Raw genomic sequence first — 14156 nt, 5'->3', positions numbered from 1 at the left:
GGAAGAAAGCGTAAATGGGATGGGATATTATGCACTTTTCGCTTTGCTTCTTTCCGTGCGCGGATTGTGTGCTTATGATACGGACCCCTGCAATTGCGCTGCAATTATTTGGCTCAGAACCGATTGATGATGATCCAGTTTACACCGGTGGTCGCACGGGAATATGACAGGAACGTTGGTCACACGAGGCGTCGTCCGGCTGGGTATGGGAAAGTGCTCTGTGTGCGAAAATAACACGCCGTTGCTGTCACTGGGCATGATATGCTGAGACATGCACCAACTTGGATTAAGAAACAGTAGAAATCAATCCCTAATCTAGCGCATCATTCCTTAGTCTCCGGAACGTTGCTGAGAGGTCTTCTAAGGTGGAGAAAAGCCTGGAACATTTTCAAGTCATCACTACAAAAAAAACTAAAAAACAAGCTCTTATTATTAACAGTGAAATAATAAAAAATTAAAGGCAAAAACGATAAAGATGTCACCTTCGCTGGAATCAATTTATCAACTCACACAGTCCATGAATTTCGATAAAAAAAAAAACTTAATCATTAATTACTTTCACCGCCTCCTTTGGGAACGTCCCAGCTGGACGCATCATTAATTGAAGAGAGCTGTGGCAAACGAAAGCACGAAAATCAACATGTAAATTATCATTCACTCTAGAAGGGGGGATACAGAGCTGTGTCCGCGGCGGAAGTAGATTAATTGAAGGTAGTGGCGCGCAGCATACACCACAAACCATGTCCAACATTCGTATGCTTTTCCGTTCCACCAATTAATTGAAGTGGTGCAAACAGAAGATAAAAGAGGCGCCTTTGGGGTGTTACCTTTTTTTTTGCTACTGCTGCTTCTCCGATGCAGTTAATCGTTCTTGTTGAGGGAATTAAACTCAACCTTGTTTGGTTCTGAGCTTTCCCCACGTACAAGGTTTGATGAATGCAAATGTAAAAGCCAACAACATAGCATGAATCAAGCGTATCGGTAACACTTATTGTCATGTCCCTTTTTGGAAGATTAAAACTCTTTTCCACTCCAGGACACTGATTGCAATCAAAAGTACAACACACGAAACATGCCTTTTCAAACGCATTTACAATTAACTTGCAGTGCTGCCTGTGTGTTGTCCTTGCGACTGGAACGAATCTCGGCGCCGAGAAGGGGTCTTTTCGACAGAATCCTTTCGTAAGGGGGCTTTTGCTTCTTCTGCTTTCTAAACTGCCAACCCGGAAACGGTTACCGTCGGTGATGAATCATTTTCCCATTCGGCCCAATCAGCACGCACAATCGATTGATCTGTCGATTGCCAATCAGTCGGGCGAGCGGTGAAAACCCCGGGAATGAGATGAGTCGGCACTTCATAATTGATATGATCGATTTTGACGCTTGCCACAAAACGTCGCTTCCGTGACATATGATGGGCAGCAAAAATCTCTCTGCTCGAGCAATTTCCCGACCATGGGGCGACAGCAGCAAAGTGTTTCAACCCCAGGAAATGCACACACAAGCGCGCGGGATTGCAGCGTGCGCGCCAACTCCGTTGTCACGTGCTGGAATCTATCCCTTTTTTTCCATATGTTCACTTGGCGCTTTCCGCGGACGCACACGCACGCATGACATCGGCTTGGTGGGATGATTGAGTGCCCGTGACTGGCCTTGTGACAACAATGCACATCCTAATGGCGTTGGGACCTACTACGGCAGCACCAAGCGCTTCATATTTTATCTATTCTCTACATCCCAATCGATTCCCGTTGGGCCATGCCGCCGTCCTCCTGGTAATGTCCTTGTCGATAACGATGATTGCGGACAATTATTGTGGAACGTTCTTTCAGCAGCTGCTTCAAGAGTCGACTACAAAGTAATGGTTTAAAATTATTATTCTATCGTTTGCTTCAGTTCAGGCACCTGTTTACGTGATATAGAGTTTGTGGGCGCTAATCTAATAACCTTATCATCCCCAAAGGGTGTGCTGCGTAGGGCACCGCATTCCTGCAACATCATTCACACTAACCACTCTTCACGAAACCAAACTTTGCCAATTTCGACACACCCGATTCTGGTGCATCACTCGCGTCCAGCTTCCGCTTCGCCGATCCGCCGTCCGCCGGGGATGACGCCGCGTCGCTCGATGCACCTTTTGCCTGCTGTGCCTTGAACTCACGCATGCCAATTTTGATGAGCTGCTGTTCGTCTGCTTCCGGATGCTTTCTCTGCAGGTCGTCTCGATTAAGCTCGAACCAAGGGAGAAACTTCATGCCGGGCGTTGAGGTGCCGCCGCCACTGTTCTGTGGCCGATTTTCATCCTGTCCTCCTGTTGTGTCGACCGACGACGATGTCAGTTTGCTGCCAACGCTCGGGCTGCTGCTGCGAGAGGCCGAAAATCCAATCGCTTTGCCGGTCAAATGCTCCAACGGATTACTGCTGTTGGCACCGGTATGGCCCGAGGACGATGCGGGTGACGATATGCCGTCGGTTGCAGCGGCCGTCGATTTACGGAATGGATTGGTCGGCTTTTTCGTGCCAACTGGAAGCGGTTTCTGTGATGCGAAGGAAGGAGTGAATGGGTTTTGCCATGCGTACGTACGGGAAGATTGGCGGAGGAGGAGGAGGTAAGGACCGTAAGCATGAAATATCTCTACGAGCGTCAAGGATACACAGTGAACAAAAGCACACCAGCTGGCAAAACGCCATCAGTGGACACATTTTGACCTCACGCTGAAGGAGAATAATAGCTATGGGGTGAAGGAGGGTCTGAAGAGGGCCGGAGAAGGGTGCTCTACTTACTATTTTCGGTGTGGTATCTTTCTTCGTGATCGCCTCAAGATTGATGTGCTGCAGTTCGTTCACGATGGCCGCATTCTCTCGGACACTTTCCTGCTCCATTTTTTCCTCCTGCACTTCCTGCACGTGTGTGAAGACGGACCAAACGGAAAACGATTAAGTGCATTCGGTGAGGCTAATGTGTCTTTTCTAATGATCTAGGTTATCGAAATTTAGCCTTCCCTTTTTTCCTATTTTCGAGCATTAAAAAAAACATTTCAAAAAGAATCTTAAAGAGAGAGCAAAAAACAACCAGTGGATGAAGACGTTTTGCCCCACAATTCTAAAAAAGTTTTCCAACTCTCCTTCGAACCGGATTTGAACCAGTGACCTATGGATTTCTCTCTATCGCTGCATCTCGCGCTTCTACAGTCCACCGCTCTACCAACTGAGCTATCGAAGGCTTACGCTCCCTCCACACACACGCGCTATTTCAACACGCAACCACTCACACGCTTGCTTGTACGCACTTCACACATACGCTTGCACACAAGTTTTACTTTCACAGACGGATTGCGCACAACTTATTGCATTAAATCCAACCAGACAAACCGCCAACGAATTACTTTCATGATTTTGTTTTTACTTATCATGTTTAAATTAAATTTACGCTTCAACTCTCACCTGTTCCTGGAACGTCGGTAGCAATGGTGCCAAACTGTCCGCCAGATGATACCGTCGAATCTTGCTCGCATACTTAATCACCAGCGGAATTAAATGACTCGAGGCGATCGTTTCCACCAGCTCCTTCGCACGCTGTTCACATTCATTTTTACAGGCAAGCTATGTGGCCAAAAGACAAATGTTGAATTTGAGTCTGTCTCTTTGTCACCCTAATTAGACCTACTTACCGCAAACAGTTTGACAGCCGTCTCCTTCATTAACTTATCAGCATCGTTCACTTTGAGGTAAAGCGAACGCACCAAATCGTCTTCAAGGCATTCCTTTTCACTCTCCAGATCACACATTGGAAGGGCAAACTTCACTTCCATCGGGATGGGTTTCGGGGTGGTTAGCGGATACTTTGACCCACGGCACAACACCAGCTGCACGTGCTGGGTCGATTCCGAAACCTTGATGATGAACAGATGGTCTGATGCACCTTTTGTTTGCTAAAACAGGATCAAACAAAGTTACGAATAGATCAGTGGGTTTTGCGTACGACATCACAATTCAACCTACCAAATATTCTGCATTATAAATCGGCAGCCAAAGGTTGGATGTGGCGTGATAAATGTTCAACATGCCCGCCGTATCGTACACCGCGGGCGATCCTCGATCCGAATATCCGACCCACTGCATCTCCGCCCCGGCCGTCAGTGGTACGCGCACTTCCCGACAGCGCAGCTTAAAGTTGACGCACGTCACGATCATCAAACTGATGTGCTGATCCTCGTTGGCCGGCGCACTGTGATACGCCACCAAAAAGTGATCCCCGTACGCGGCAAGGGCAACGATAGGTCCCGCCACCGCAATCACCTCCCGCTGAGTGCCACGCGCCGTGTACACGCGCAACAACCGACTGTCCGTGGCAACGACGACGATCTTATCCGATGCCGTCACGGCAATGATCTCCTCACAGCCCGGCATCGTATACGTCCACTCGCGCTTGCCAAATGCGGCCTGATTAATGCACACTATCTTGCTCGGGTTACCGTCCTCGTTGGGGCAAGCCATGGCTAGCACGGTTTCGCTCAGCCCTGCCATCGTGTGGTTGAGGAAATTGTTCAAATGAATGCCGTGGTGTTGCTGCGAGTCGTGAAACTCCACCTCGATCGAGTTCTCCTTATCGGTCGCATGTCTCCGCACGATTCCGACATGATTGTACACCAGATAGCAATGCTCCAGCGAGTTCGGTGTTGAGCTGGGCTGAAAAGGGTGCTGCTGGGGGTAGGACTTTGCCACCGCCAAGCGCTCGCTGCGCACCGTACCACGATCGTCGTCATCGAACCCGGCATCGGACATTGCGCCATCCGATTTCTGCGTTGGGCCCATCACTTGCGATTTCAACTTTTCCAGCTCGATACAGTTCTCATTGCCCTCGTCGTCACCCGATGCATCATTTTCGCTATCCCTTTCGTCCGGCTTAAGATCTACAACAATGCAAAAAAACACGTTTTTATCATCTGCTTACTTATATCATCTCTTCCTCGTTAGCTTCTACTTACGCGCGTTGAACAGATCATCGAACGCATCGTCATCCTCATCATCGTCCTCCTTCTCGGCCATCGCCACAATATCCGCACCTTCGGCATCGTCCACGCCGCCCTCGACGAAAATGTCCGTAACCGTGCCAACCTGCCCATTGCCATCCGATAACGCCAGCTCTCCGTTATTCTTCGGATTCCAGACGAGCTTCGTGATTGGGTTCGCGTCGTACGGCTTATCACCCTCGACTAGCTTGCCGGTTTCGCAATCCCAAATGCAAATGTCTCCACTTTCGCTGCCCGCCGCAAGATAATCGCCCATCGGAGAAAACCGACACACAGTCAGCGTAGTGGACAGCTTTGGATTGACGAATTTCTTCACCACGTCCCAGCTGGTGGTGTTCAGCAAGATTACCTCCTTCCCATTCGGATAGGCGAGTAGGTTACCCTTTTTGGGCTCGAATGTGGGTGATGCTGTGGAATGTAAAAGCTGTTTTGTTTTTAATAGCTCACAGACACACAAACCATGCAACTGTTCACTTACAGAAGTGCACAACGCGCTCAAAGCTTTTCACCTTCGGCAGGTCCTGTATTGTTTTCTTCAGCTCCTTCGTTTTCATATCCCAGATGTGCAGTTTTCCATCGCCGATGCTCGCAGCCAGTAAATCCTGTTTGCTGGCGTCCATGCTTAGAACGGGCCCTTCCAGGTTTTCTAGCTCAAACTGCTCGCCATCGTCCACGGACAGGACCTTAATCGTGGCATCCTCAGAACCAGCGGCAATGAACTGCAATACAAACGACATAAGGTAATTTCTTACCTCGCAGCAAAACACTCTCGCCTACTTACCCGTTTGTTCTTTGCCATGCAGGTCACAAAGGCAGTGAAACGAAACTCGATTCCATCCTTGTCCAGCGAGGGATATTTGTACGCCTGGACCGTGTTCAGGTCCGTCGCAACTAGCACCCGATCGCCGTACTGCAGCGCGGCCCATACGTGCTCACCCACACAAACGGTCGGCGGATCGTCATCCCCAATGCCGTTCCAGATGCGAAAATCTCCATCGTATCCTACACTGATAATGCAGCTGTAAGTAGACAAAAAATTATTATTTTAGTGCAAATCACCGGTCGCTACGATTGTCCTGTGTAAGGTGACAACAACATGGGCTCTTACTTTCCATCATCCTGATATGTGACGCTTGTGTAGCCCATGATGTGCGCATAGCGCATCGGGGATCGCTTGAACGGCATTATGAAGGCGCCGATGTATTTCGTAAATCACAATTAAAACTTCACAAATTAGGCAATTTAAGAGCAGAACGCCTCAACACAACCCCATACGCGTTCAATAACAAATACCGTTTTGGCGGGTAAATCTGGTGTTGACGTTCGCGAAACACAACAATTGTTTTTCTCTTTGATCGCAAAGCCTTACAAAGGTTTTACGCCCTTTCGCACTGTTTATTTTCCGTTCGAATTTCAAACTGACAGTTGATGGAACCTATATCTCTGATTATTGTGCAGCATATTACAAAACACTTTCTCTTCTGAACGTTTATCAAATTCAATAGTTTTCACGCGTAAATATCCCTTCATCAAACATGCGCTTCCACTCGGTGCCGTGAGGATACTCAAATTGCATAATTGCTTCCTGCTTCAGCTCGGTCGAGTATCCCGGCGCCGTTGGAGCAACGTAGCATGCTTGCTCGTTGATAGCTGCCGGAAATACAAATTGATCGTGCTGCTGGTCCACGAACTCAACCATGCGTCCCTCCATCGTGCACGAAACGGAGCAAAAGTCCCACATTTGCAAATGCTGCACCATCTCGCACAGTCCAACACCACCGGCATGTGGGCATACTTTCACTAAAACAACAAACTATTGGTTTAGGGTGGTGATTGTGATTTTTACAAATAAACTTCCTACCATTGAGTTTTTTCGCCATCAAATACACGGACAGTATTTCGTTTACTCCTCCAATGCGTGCTGAGTCTATCTGGCAAAACTCGAGAGCATTGGCTTGCATGAACTGCTTGAACATGACACGATTGCAGCACATCTCTCCCGTTGCTACCCCGATGGAATGTTCTCTGTGAGCATGTAGAAGAGGAGATTGAAGAGCATTTCATTTCCATTTATCCTGCGGAGATACCGACCTCAATGCTGCTGCAATTTTTGCATGACCCAACACATCGTCTGGAGACGTTGGCTCCTCGATCCACAGGGGTTTAAAGTCCTTCAAGCTGATAACCCACTCAATGGCTGTTTGAACATTCCACGTTTGATTTGCATCAATCATCTACAAAGGGAAATGGTAACAATTTGAGAAATTTGCATCCATAGCATTTCCAGCTATTTTTACTCACGAACTGATTGTCCCATCCGATTTCCTCCCGCACAAGTTTGCATCGCTTTATATCGTTTTGCAAATCTTGTCCCACTTTCATCTTGAATGCCTTGAATCCTGCGGCTAGATACTTTCTGCAGAGCGCACGTATCGTTTCGTCGCTGTATCCGAGCCATCCTGTGAAAATGGTGTTGCGATGGGATTTACATTTGAACCATTTCCTTGCCCAAGAGTTTCCCAATATTCAATTACCTATTTGAGTTGTGTAGGCCGGATAACCATTCGCCAGAAGATACTGGATGCGCTCGCTGCGTGTTGGCTTTGTTTCACGCAGCAATGCTATCGCCTCCTCGGGAGTCATCACATCCTCGATGTAACGAAAGTCAATCGTTGAAACCAATTCCTGTAAAGCCGAGATGAAGGAAAATTATAGAAAATACCAATTGTAGCCAACAAATGCACATTATTCCGCAAACCGTTCAACTATGCGCGAACGCACCCGACAAATGCACGCACTATGGGATGCCAACTTTTGCGGTCAAACGTCCCAACACGCACTGACAGCTGTCAAATTGACACCTTGGCCAAGATATTTTTTGTTCAACTACATACGCGGATAGGATTTTTCCCGTAAGCAACAAGTTTTATCAAAAGATTCGTCCCTTTTTACGTGTTTTATCCGCATTTTCGTCTGTAGCGTTCGCATCAGTTTGTGTTGAACTAGGTGCCAAGGGCTACGGAACAAGGCAGCCTCGAAAAGTGACCATCGCTACGCGCGTGTGTTTGAGAGCTAGGTGCAGTGGTGCGGGCTGCAGCAGCGTCCCGCGAATTTTGGTGCTGAAAAATCAACACCCACCCACCCACCAACTGCCCACAGAGTGTGACAGTGTGAAGGAACGCACCCTCCTGCAACGCAACGGCGGCATGGACAATCTGGACCAGCTCGCCGACGACGAGCTGCGGCTCCGGCTGGTACAGTACGGCTTTCCGAACCTTCCGGTCACGACGACCACGCGCAAAATACTGATCAAAAAGCTGCGCCACCATATCGACTCGGAGAAGCAGAAGCTGCGCCGGGAGTCCTCGAAAGCGGCCCGCTACAGCTCCGGCGAGGAGTCGGACACGAACGATGGACGCAAAACGATGACCGCCGCGGCGCAGCGGAAAGCGTACAACAGCGGCAGCAGCACGACGCGCAGTCAGCGAGCCACCGTGGCGGGTCCAGCGGGTGGAGGGGCCAGTGGCTCAATGCCACCGCCACCACCGTCCACAAACCCGGTCCGGTCGAGTATGACGCGCGTCCCAATAAGCATATCATCACCCTCATCATCGTCGGCATCGTCGCCAGCAACTACTGCACCACTCAGTGTAAGCAGCAACAGTTATGCCACCGCGAATGGTGCCGGGTCGAATAATCATCATCGTAGTAGCAGTAAGCCTTCGTCGCCACCAGGCGCCAGCTCAATCTACATCTCACCGCTCATCGTGCACGACAGTGAGGAGGAGGACTACTTGCCTCCGGTACGCGCCGGAATAGGCGGTGGTGGTGGAGGCGGAGGGGGAACTGCTTCATTACGAAGCTTTGGTAAGGAGAATGGTAAATCGGTGGTAAATGCGCCAATACTAATACGTGACGCTTTGCTCTTGCCAATTTTAGGCAGCCTATCGTCGACGCCTACTTCGCACAGTTCGCTGTTCCGCAAGTCGGCACTGTCGGGGGGCAACATTACACCACCGTCGGCCAACAGCAGCATGTACAGCAATATCGGTGGCGTCGGCGGGGACAATAATAGCAGCAGCGGGGGCAGCCCTACGCTCAACGATTCGAACGGATCGAACGGTGCCAGTACGGGTGATTCGCCGTACGTCAGCGAGTACACGAAGCGACTGATGCAGTTGCGCGGGGAAACGGTTTCGCAAGAGAATTACAACAGTGCCATCGGGGGCATGATTGGACGTCGGAGCGTGGGTGCCAACAGCATGCCATCCGCTTCGCGATACAGTGCCACTGCCGCCGCCGCCGCCCCTTCCAGCAGCCATCTGCACTCGTTGCGGACGAACCATCATCAGCAACCGTCGTCGATCGGTGGTGGTGGTGGTGGTGCGGGAGGATTGCTTCACCATCCCATGCGCTCTAGCCATCCTCACCTGCTGAACAGTAAGGGAGGAGCGCTGGGAGGAGGTTCGTCGCCATCACCGCTCGGAAACGCGGGTACGATCATCGCGGGCAATCACATCCGCCAGCGATACAGCCGGCTGTCGGGGATGAACGAGTTCAACGAGAACGACATCGTGACGCACGCACAACCGTCCCCGGAACCACCCAGCATCCCGTTCCGCGTGAAGCTGGGCAATTTCATCACCCGGCTCGACGAACACTACGGTTTCAAGCAAACGTTCATCCCCTGCGCCCTGCTCTGCCTACTGGTAGTGTTTCTCTGCTCGGTCGCGTTCATGTACATGACCATCAGTACCGATCTGGCCAGCACGCTGAGTTCGATCAACACGCGGTACGAGTTGTGCGACGGTGATGTGCACGGACTGGCCGCCACTGGGTGCGTTCATGCGGCAGATGTCGAGCCGGCCCTGGAGCTGTTGAAACTGATCGGAACCGAACTGAAGGCACGCGTTGAGCAGCACCACTGTCGTCGGGAAGGTGACGCACCGCCCGTGTCCGGCCTGATGTCTGCCGGCAAGGTGCTCAAGTACGCAAAAGAACACTCCCCGTCCGTGCTGATACCGCAGCTTACGCGACACCTGCACGCGATGGAGTATCTGATCGATCGGAACCCGCAGTGGCACATCAATCACTGCGACGCGAACGGTGAACCGATCACGTACGACGGTGTGCTAGAGCGGCGTGCCACCCGCTCGAACCACTTTACCATCCTGAAGCCGAAGCTGCCCTTCACCTGCATGATTTACAACAAGTTCCAAAAGTTCTTCGTCATCGTGGGCGGACTGGCGCTGGCCACGATCGTCACGCTCGCTCTGAACTACTTCATCAAGTTCGTGCTGCACGTGAAGCAGAAGCGTCGCGATCAGGTCAACCGGCTGATTAGTGAGATTATCCATGCCGTCAGCCAGGCGGCGGCCAATGCCTCCGATGCGGCGGCCAACAAGGATACGACGGACGGCGGTGCGCAGCAGGCTGGCATAGTGATTAACCACCTGCGGGACCGGCTACTGGGCATGACCAACCGGCGCAAGCTCGCCTGGGCGTGGAACGAAGCGCTCGACTTTCTGGAGCAGCACGAAAGCCGTATCGCCTTCGAGGTGGCGTCGATCGCAGGCGAAGACTTTCGGGTGATGCGCTGGATCGACACTGCCCCGTTGGCCAGCAGTGGGATGGCTATAGGAAGAGGTGGAGGAGCGTCATCAGGCGGAGTGTCCCGGCTCGGGGGCGGTTCCGCCGGCAGCTCAACGGCCAAGAAATGGCAAAGCCCGGCGTTTGACAATAGCAACAAGATACACGACCCTCCGACACCCTGTCTCAAGATCCGCCAGATGTTCGACAAGTATGAGGTGAACGACCCGAACCTGAAGACGATCGTACAGGACGCAATTCTGGAGAAGGTGGGCGGCCGGTGCAAGATCTACGATATCCAGCTGGACCGCAGCAGCTGCTGCGTGTACGTCCGGTGTGCCTCGGCGAAGGATGCCGGCATCGTGCACGACGAAATCAATGGCTGGTGGTTCGACAATCGGCTCGTGTCGATCAAGTTCCTGCGGCTCGAGCGATACCTGCAGCGGTTCCCGCGCTCACTGGCCGGACCCGCCTGTCTGAAGCCCTCGAACAAGAACAACTCATCGATGAGCCATCAGCTGGCGCTCAACAACAACAACAACAACGGTGGTCCGGCTGGCCGTCACGCGGGCAGCAGAGCGGAACATGACGGCGAAACCGATCCGGAAGACTACGACGATGGGGAAGGAGAGGAGGACGGGGAAGAGGAGGAAGAAGACGAGGAGCTGATTGCGGCGGCAGCAAGAGCTGGCAGCACCAACCGTGCTCCGGGCGGTGGCAGTGGACGTCGTTCCGGGGCAGCCATTCGTCGTCGCGATGAATATGAGGAAGATGATGAGTAAAAAGAAGGGAGAGAGAGAGAGAGTCCGTCCCAGGGAGCCCAGGGGCCGGGGCGGATTGTCGAGTGAAGAGATATTAACCATCACTAACACACACACAAACACACAAACACACACAAAGCAACAAAATGCGCGTACGGATTTGAAGCAAACTCACTCATAACAGCATCAACATCATCATCAACGATCACGATCACGAGAAAGCCGCTCGCGCCTAGGCATCTATGTTAAAGGATCGATGTTTTCTTTTTGCCATTTATTATATCATTTATTGCCCTTTCCCGTTCCCGTGCGTCAAAATTCCTTTTTTACCTGCTGGTTGAAGAGCCTTTCTTTTTCTTTTAACACTTACGGAGTTTCTTTATAATACTTATTATAGCGTGTGCGAACAGCAGCAGCGTGTCGCGCAACAAAAGCAACAGATAATATTACTACTGTTTGGATTGTTATTTTTGAAAATAAAAATGTCCAAATTTAGCGAAAATCACAACAAAACACAACTACTTACAACCCAATACAATACAATTGGAAAGGAAAATGGAAGAAAAACGAGGGCACGCGGAGGGCTTTTGTTTTTTCGATAGTGATAAGGAAGGAAGGCGCTTTGTTAGGAAGGAGAAAAAGGGTAGGTTAGTTAAAGTGAAGCATCATTTGCACCAGGAAAAGGGAAACGAACACAGGCTAATCTCAGCGAATGGACAAGAGAATGGGGGAAAGGTTTCGTTTTACTTCCTACGAGCTTAATTACGGAAACAGCTGAGAAGGTAGAAAAGAAATCACTGTGGCACGGTGGCATACACTGTAATATGTACTTGAATTTTGGCGCAAAGAGAGGAACGCATGGCACAAGATGACGGCGCGCTCTGTGTCTGTCCTTAAGCTTAAGTATAGGACGGGGAAAAATGGAAAACGGTAACGGAAGGAAGGAGAAGAAGACGAACGTTTTGTTGATTAATGATTACAGATTTATATACACATAGACAAACACACGGACGGAAAGGTATACAAAATTATATGTTTTCTTTTGTGTTTGCAAGCTCTTATATATATACATAGATACAACTCCGTTCTGCTAGGTGTTGTTTTAAAAAAAATGTAACGTAATTACGAAAGTATGCGGCAGAGGTGCGCAAACGATCTAAATCTAACGCGAAAACTAAACACTAATGAACGAAGAGAAGAGCATAGAATATTTAAGCGAACTTACACAATGCACCACACAAACATGCGTAAAGGGATGTTTGGGATTAGGCCCGCTTTAGTGCTATATTGAAGGGTAATGAAACGTTTTTTTTTTTCTTACAAAAACCACAAACTAAAACAACTAATCCCGCGTTCTGCAGTACACTTGATTTCAAACTTGATTTCGTGCAATTTTCTTTTGGACTTGTTTTTTTTCTTCTTTTTGTTGTAAACGATCAACCGATCGATCAACCGAGCTCAAGCCGAGTGGGACAGAAAGCGGAAGCGCACAAGGAATGTAGTATGTATAGCAAAAACGGATGTTAACACGCGTTGATGATGAGGGATTGTTCGGACCACCGGAAAGACCGGACCGAAACGTATCATACATGTTAATGGAAGGTGCGCAGTGTGGGCCCAAACCCCGACAACCTTCCCAAAACCTTCGTGTTTCATTGGAAAAGTGGAAAAAAAAACATAATAAATCGAAACTAGTTTGTACGTCCGGTCGGGGTCTATTCATTTTGTTCTATTACTATCATCACCAGGCCACTTACCTCCGGTTCCATCTCAGCGAGCAGCTGCCACACTGGGACATTTCTTATCCGACCCCAAAGATCCCACAGGGCGTTGATGATGGCGGCCACCGCCAGATGCGTGACCCCTTTCTCCGGTCCAATCTGTAACAAGGGGATGTGTGGTAGTGGTGGAGTCACCAGCGACAACCAAGCAGCTTTTCTCTTACCCAACGGAGCTGCGAATCGCTCGTCAGTTCACGCCAAAACTGGCCAAAGCGCTCGAAAATGGTGGTCGTCGTACGGCCCTCGACCAAGCGCTTCATGGCACGGACGGCCAGCAGCACTATATCCGTACCGCGGCCAAGCGTAAACGTCATACCGTACCCGGTCACACCTTCGGCCGTTTCGATCGTCACGTACACGCAGGAATAGTCCGGATCCGCGTGCTACTTTGATCGGATTGTTTGTGTTAGTTGCAATTGCTACGAGAACAATGCTGAGCTGCTTCGACGCACACATACCATCGCATCGGACCCGTGCGCTCCCAGTGACGTTGGCCATCGGATATCCTTCGCCTGCAGGGTGGTAATGTTGAGGCACCGATCTTTCCCCATTCTGCTGAGACACAAACACACGCTTCTGGCACAACAATGAATGCACTTTCCACCGCAATCCGGCACACACAGAGGAGAGATCGGGCGCGCGGGCGCGTTATCTGTTGTTTGGTGCGCGTCTATTTATGCCGGAACGACACCGCGGTGTGTGCCAGTATTGGTTGGTTTGTTTACACTGCGAGCGTGACGTTAGATTTTCTGTTATCAGTGGCGCTAGTTGCGATATCATTTGAAAAAAAGGCGCTAACAGACACACTCACTCACTTGCTTGATTGTGGCGCTGGTCACTATCCCCGGGGCGAGGTAACTTTCCATCCATAGCCTACTTTCTCAATATTTTTATAACGGGGAAACACACGCACACACAACCACACAGAGACACCAGTCAGTGGGGTGAGGTGGGCCATGCATCATAATAAAAACATCGGGTTGGGAGGCGCG

General features: G+C 50.3%; 4 protein-coding genes and 1 non-coding gene across 5 annotated transcripts in view; 1 reads left to right on the top strand and 4 right to left on the bottom strand.

The window, feature by feature from the left end:
• LOC121593644 overlaps positions 1-1768 on the bottom strand; it is a 33290-nt gene extending 31522 nt beyond the window's left edge. The window contains exons 1-2 of the mRNA XM_041916206.1: positions 483-1768; positions 86-411 (exon numbers count right to left, since the gene is read on the bottom strand). The gene's annotated coding sequence lies outside the window, so the exon portion shown is untranslated. The remainder of the gene's footprint in view (positions 1-85; positions 412-482) is intronic.
• A 91-nt stretch (positions 1769-1859) lies between these two features.
• LOC121593643 (WD repeat and HMG-box DNA-binding protein 1) lies at positions 1860-6294 on the bottom strand. The gene is made up of 9 exons (XM_041916205.1): positions 6142-6294; positions 5815-6052; positions 5512-5752; positions 4989-5441; positions 4003-4913; positions 3672-3932; positions 3445-3603; positions 2785-2901; positions 1860-2537 (listed from the first exon to the last, which is right to left on the bottom strand). Exons 1-9 carry the CDS (start codon positions 6216-6218, stop codon positions 2007-2009), a joined length of 2988 nt encoding a protein of 995 aa, XP_041772139.1. The 5' UTR covers positions 6219-6294; the 3' UTR covers positions 1860-2006.
• Trnay-gua lies at positions 3124-3223 on the bottom strand. Its single transcript has 2 exons — positions 3187-3223; positions 3124-3159 (listed from the first exon to the last, which is right to left on the bottom strand). It is a non-coding gene; the product is annotated as a tRNA-Tyr (tRNA).
• Positions 6295-6375: 81 nt separating the features above from the next.
• On the bottom strand, positions 6376-14000 carry LOC121593646 (mitochondrial enolase superfamily member 1-like). Its single transcript, XM_041916209.1, has 8 exons — positions 13623-14000; positions 13329-13547; positions 13141-13263; positions 7568-7718; positions 7335-7492; positions 7125-7267; positions 6895-7058; positions 6376-6833 (listed from the first exon to the last, which is right to left on the bottom strand). Exons 1-8 carry the CDS (start codon positions 13713-13715, stop codon positions 6532-6534), a joined length of 1353 nt encoding a protein of 450 aa, XP_041772143.1. The 5' UTR covers positions 13716-14000; the 3' UTR covers positions 6376-6531.
• Positions 7909-13084, top strand: LOC121593642. Its single transcript, XM_041916204.1, has 3 exons — positions 7909-7945; positions 8013-8900; positions 8973-13084. The coding sequence occupies exons 2-3, from the start codon at positions 8240-8242 to the stop codon at positions 11402-11404; spliced, it is 3093 nt and encodes a 1030-aa protein (XP_041772138.1). The 5' UTR covers positions 7909-7945; positions 8013-8239; the 3' UTR covers positions 11405-13084.
• Positions 14001-14156: the final 156 nt, after the last annotated feature.

This window comes from Anopheles merus, chromosome 2L, assembly GCF_017562075.2.
Source record: "Anopheles merus strain MAF chromosome 2L, AmerM5.1, whole genome shotgun sequence".
Classification (NCBI taxonomy): Eukaryota; Metazoa; Arthropoda; class Insecta; order Diptera; family Culicidae; genus Anopheles; species Anopheles merus.
Note: the sequence above shows the minus strand (reverse complement) of the source record. Positions and strands in the feature narration are given on the sequence as shown.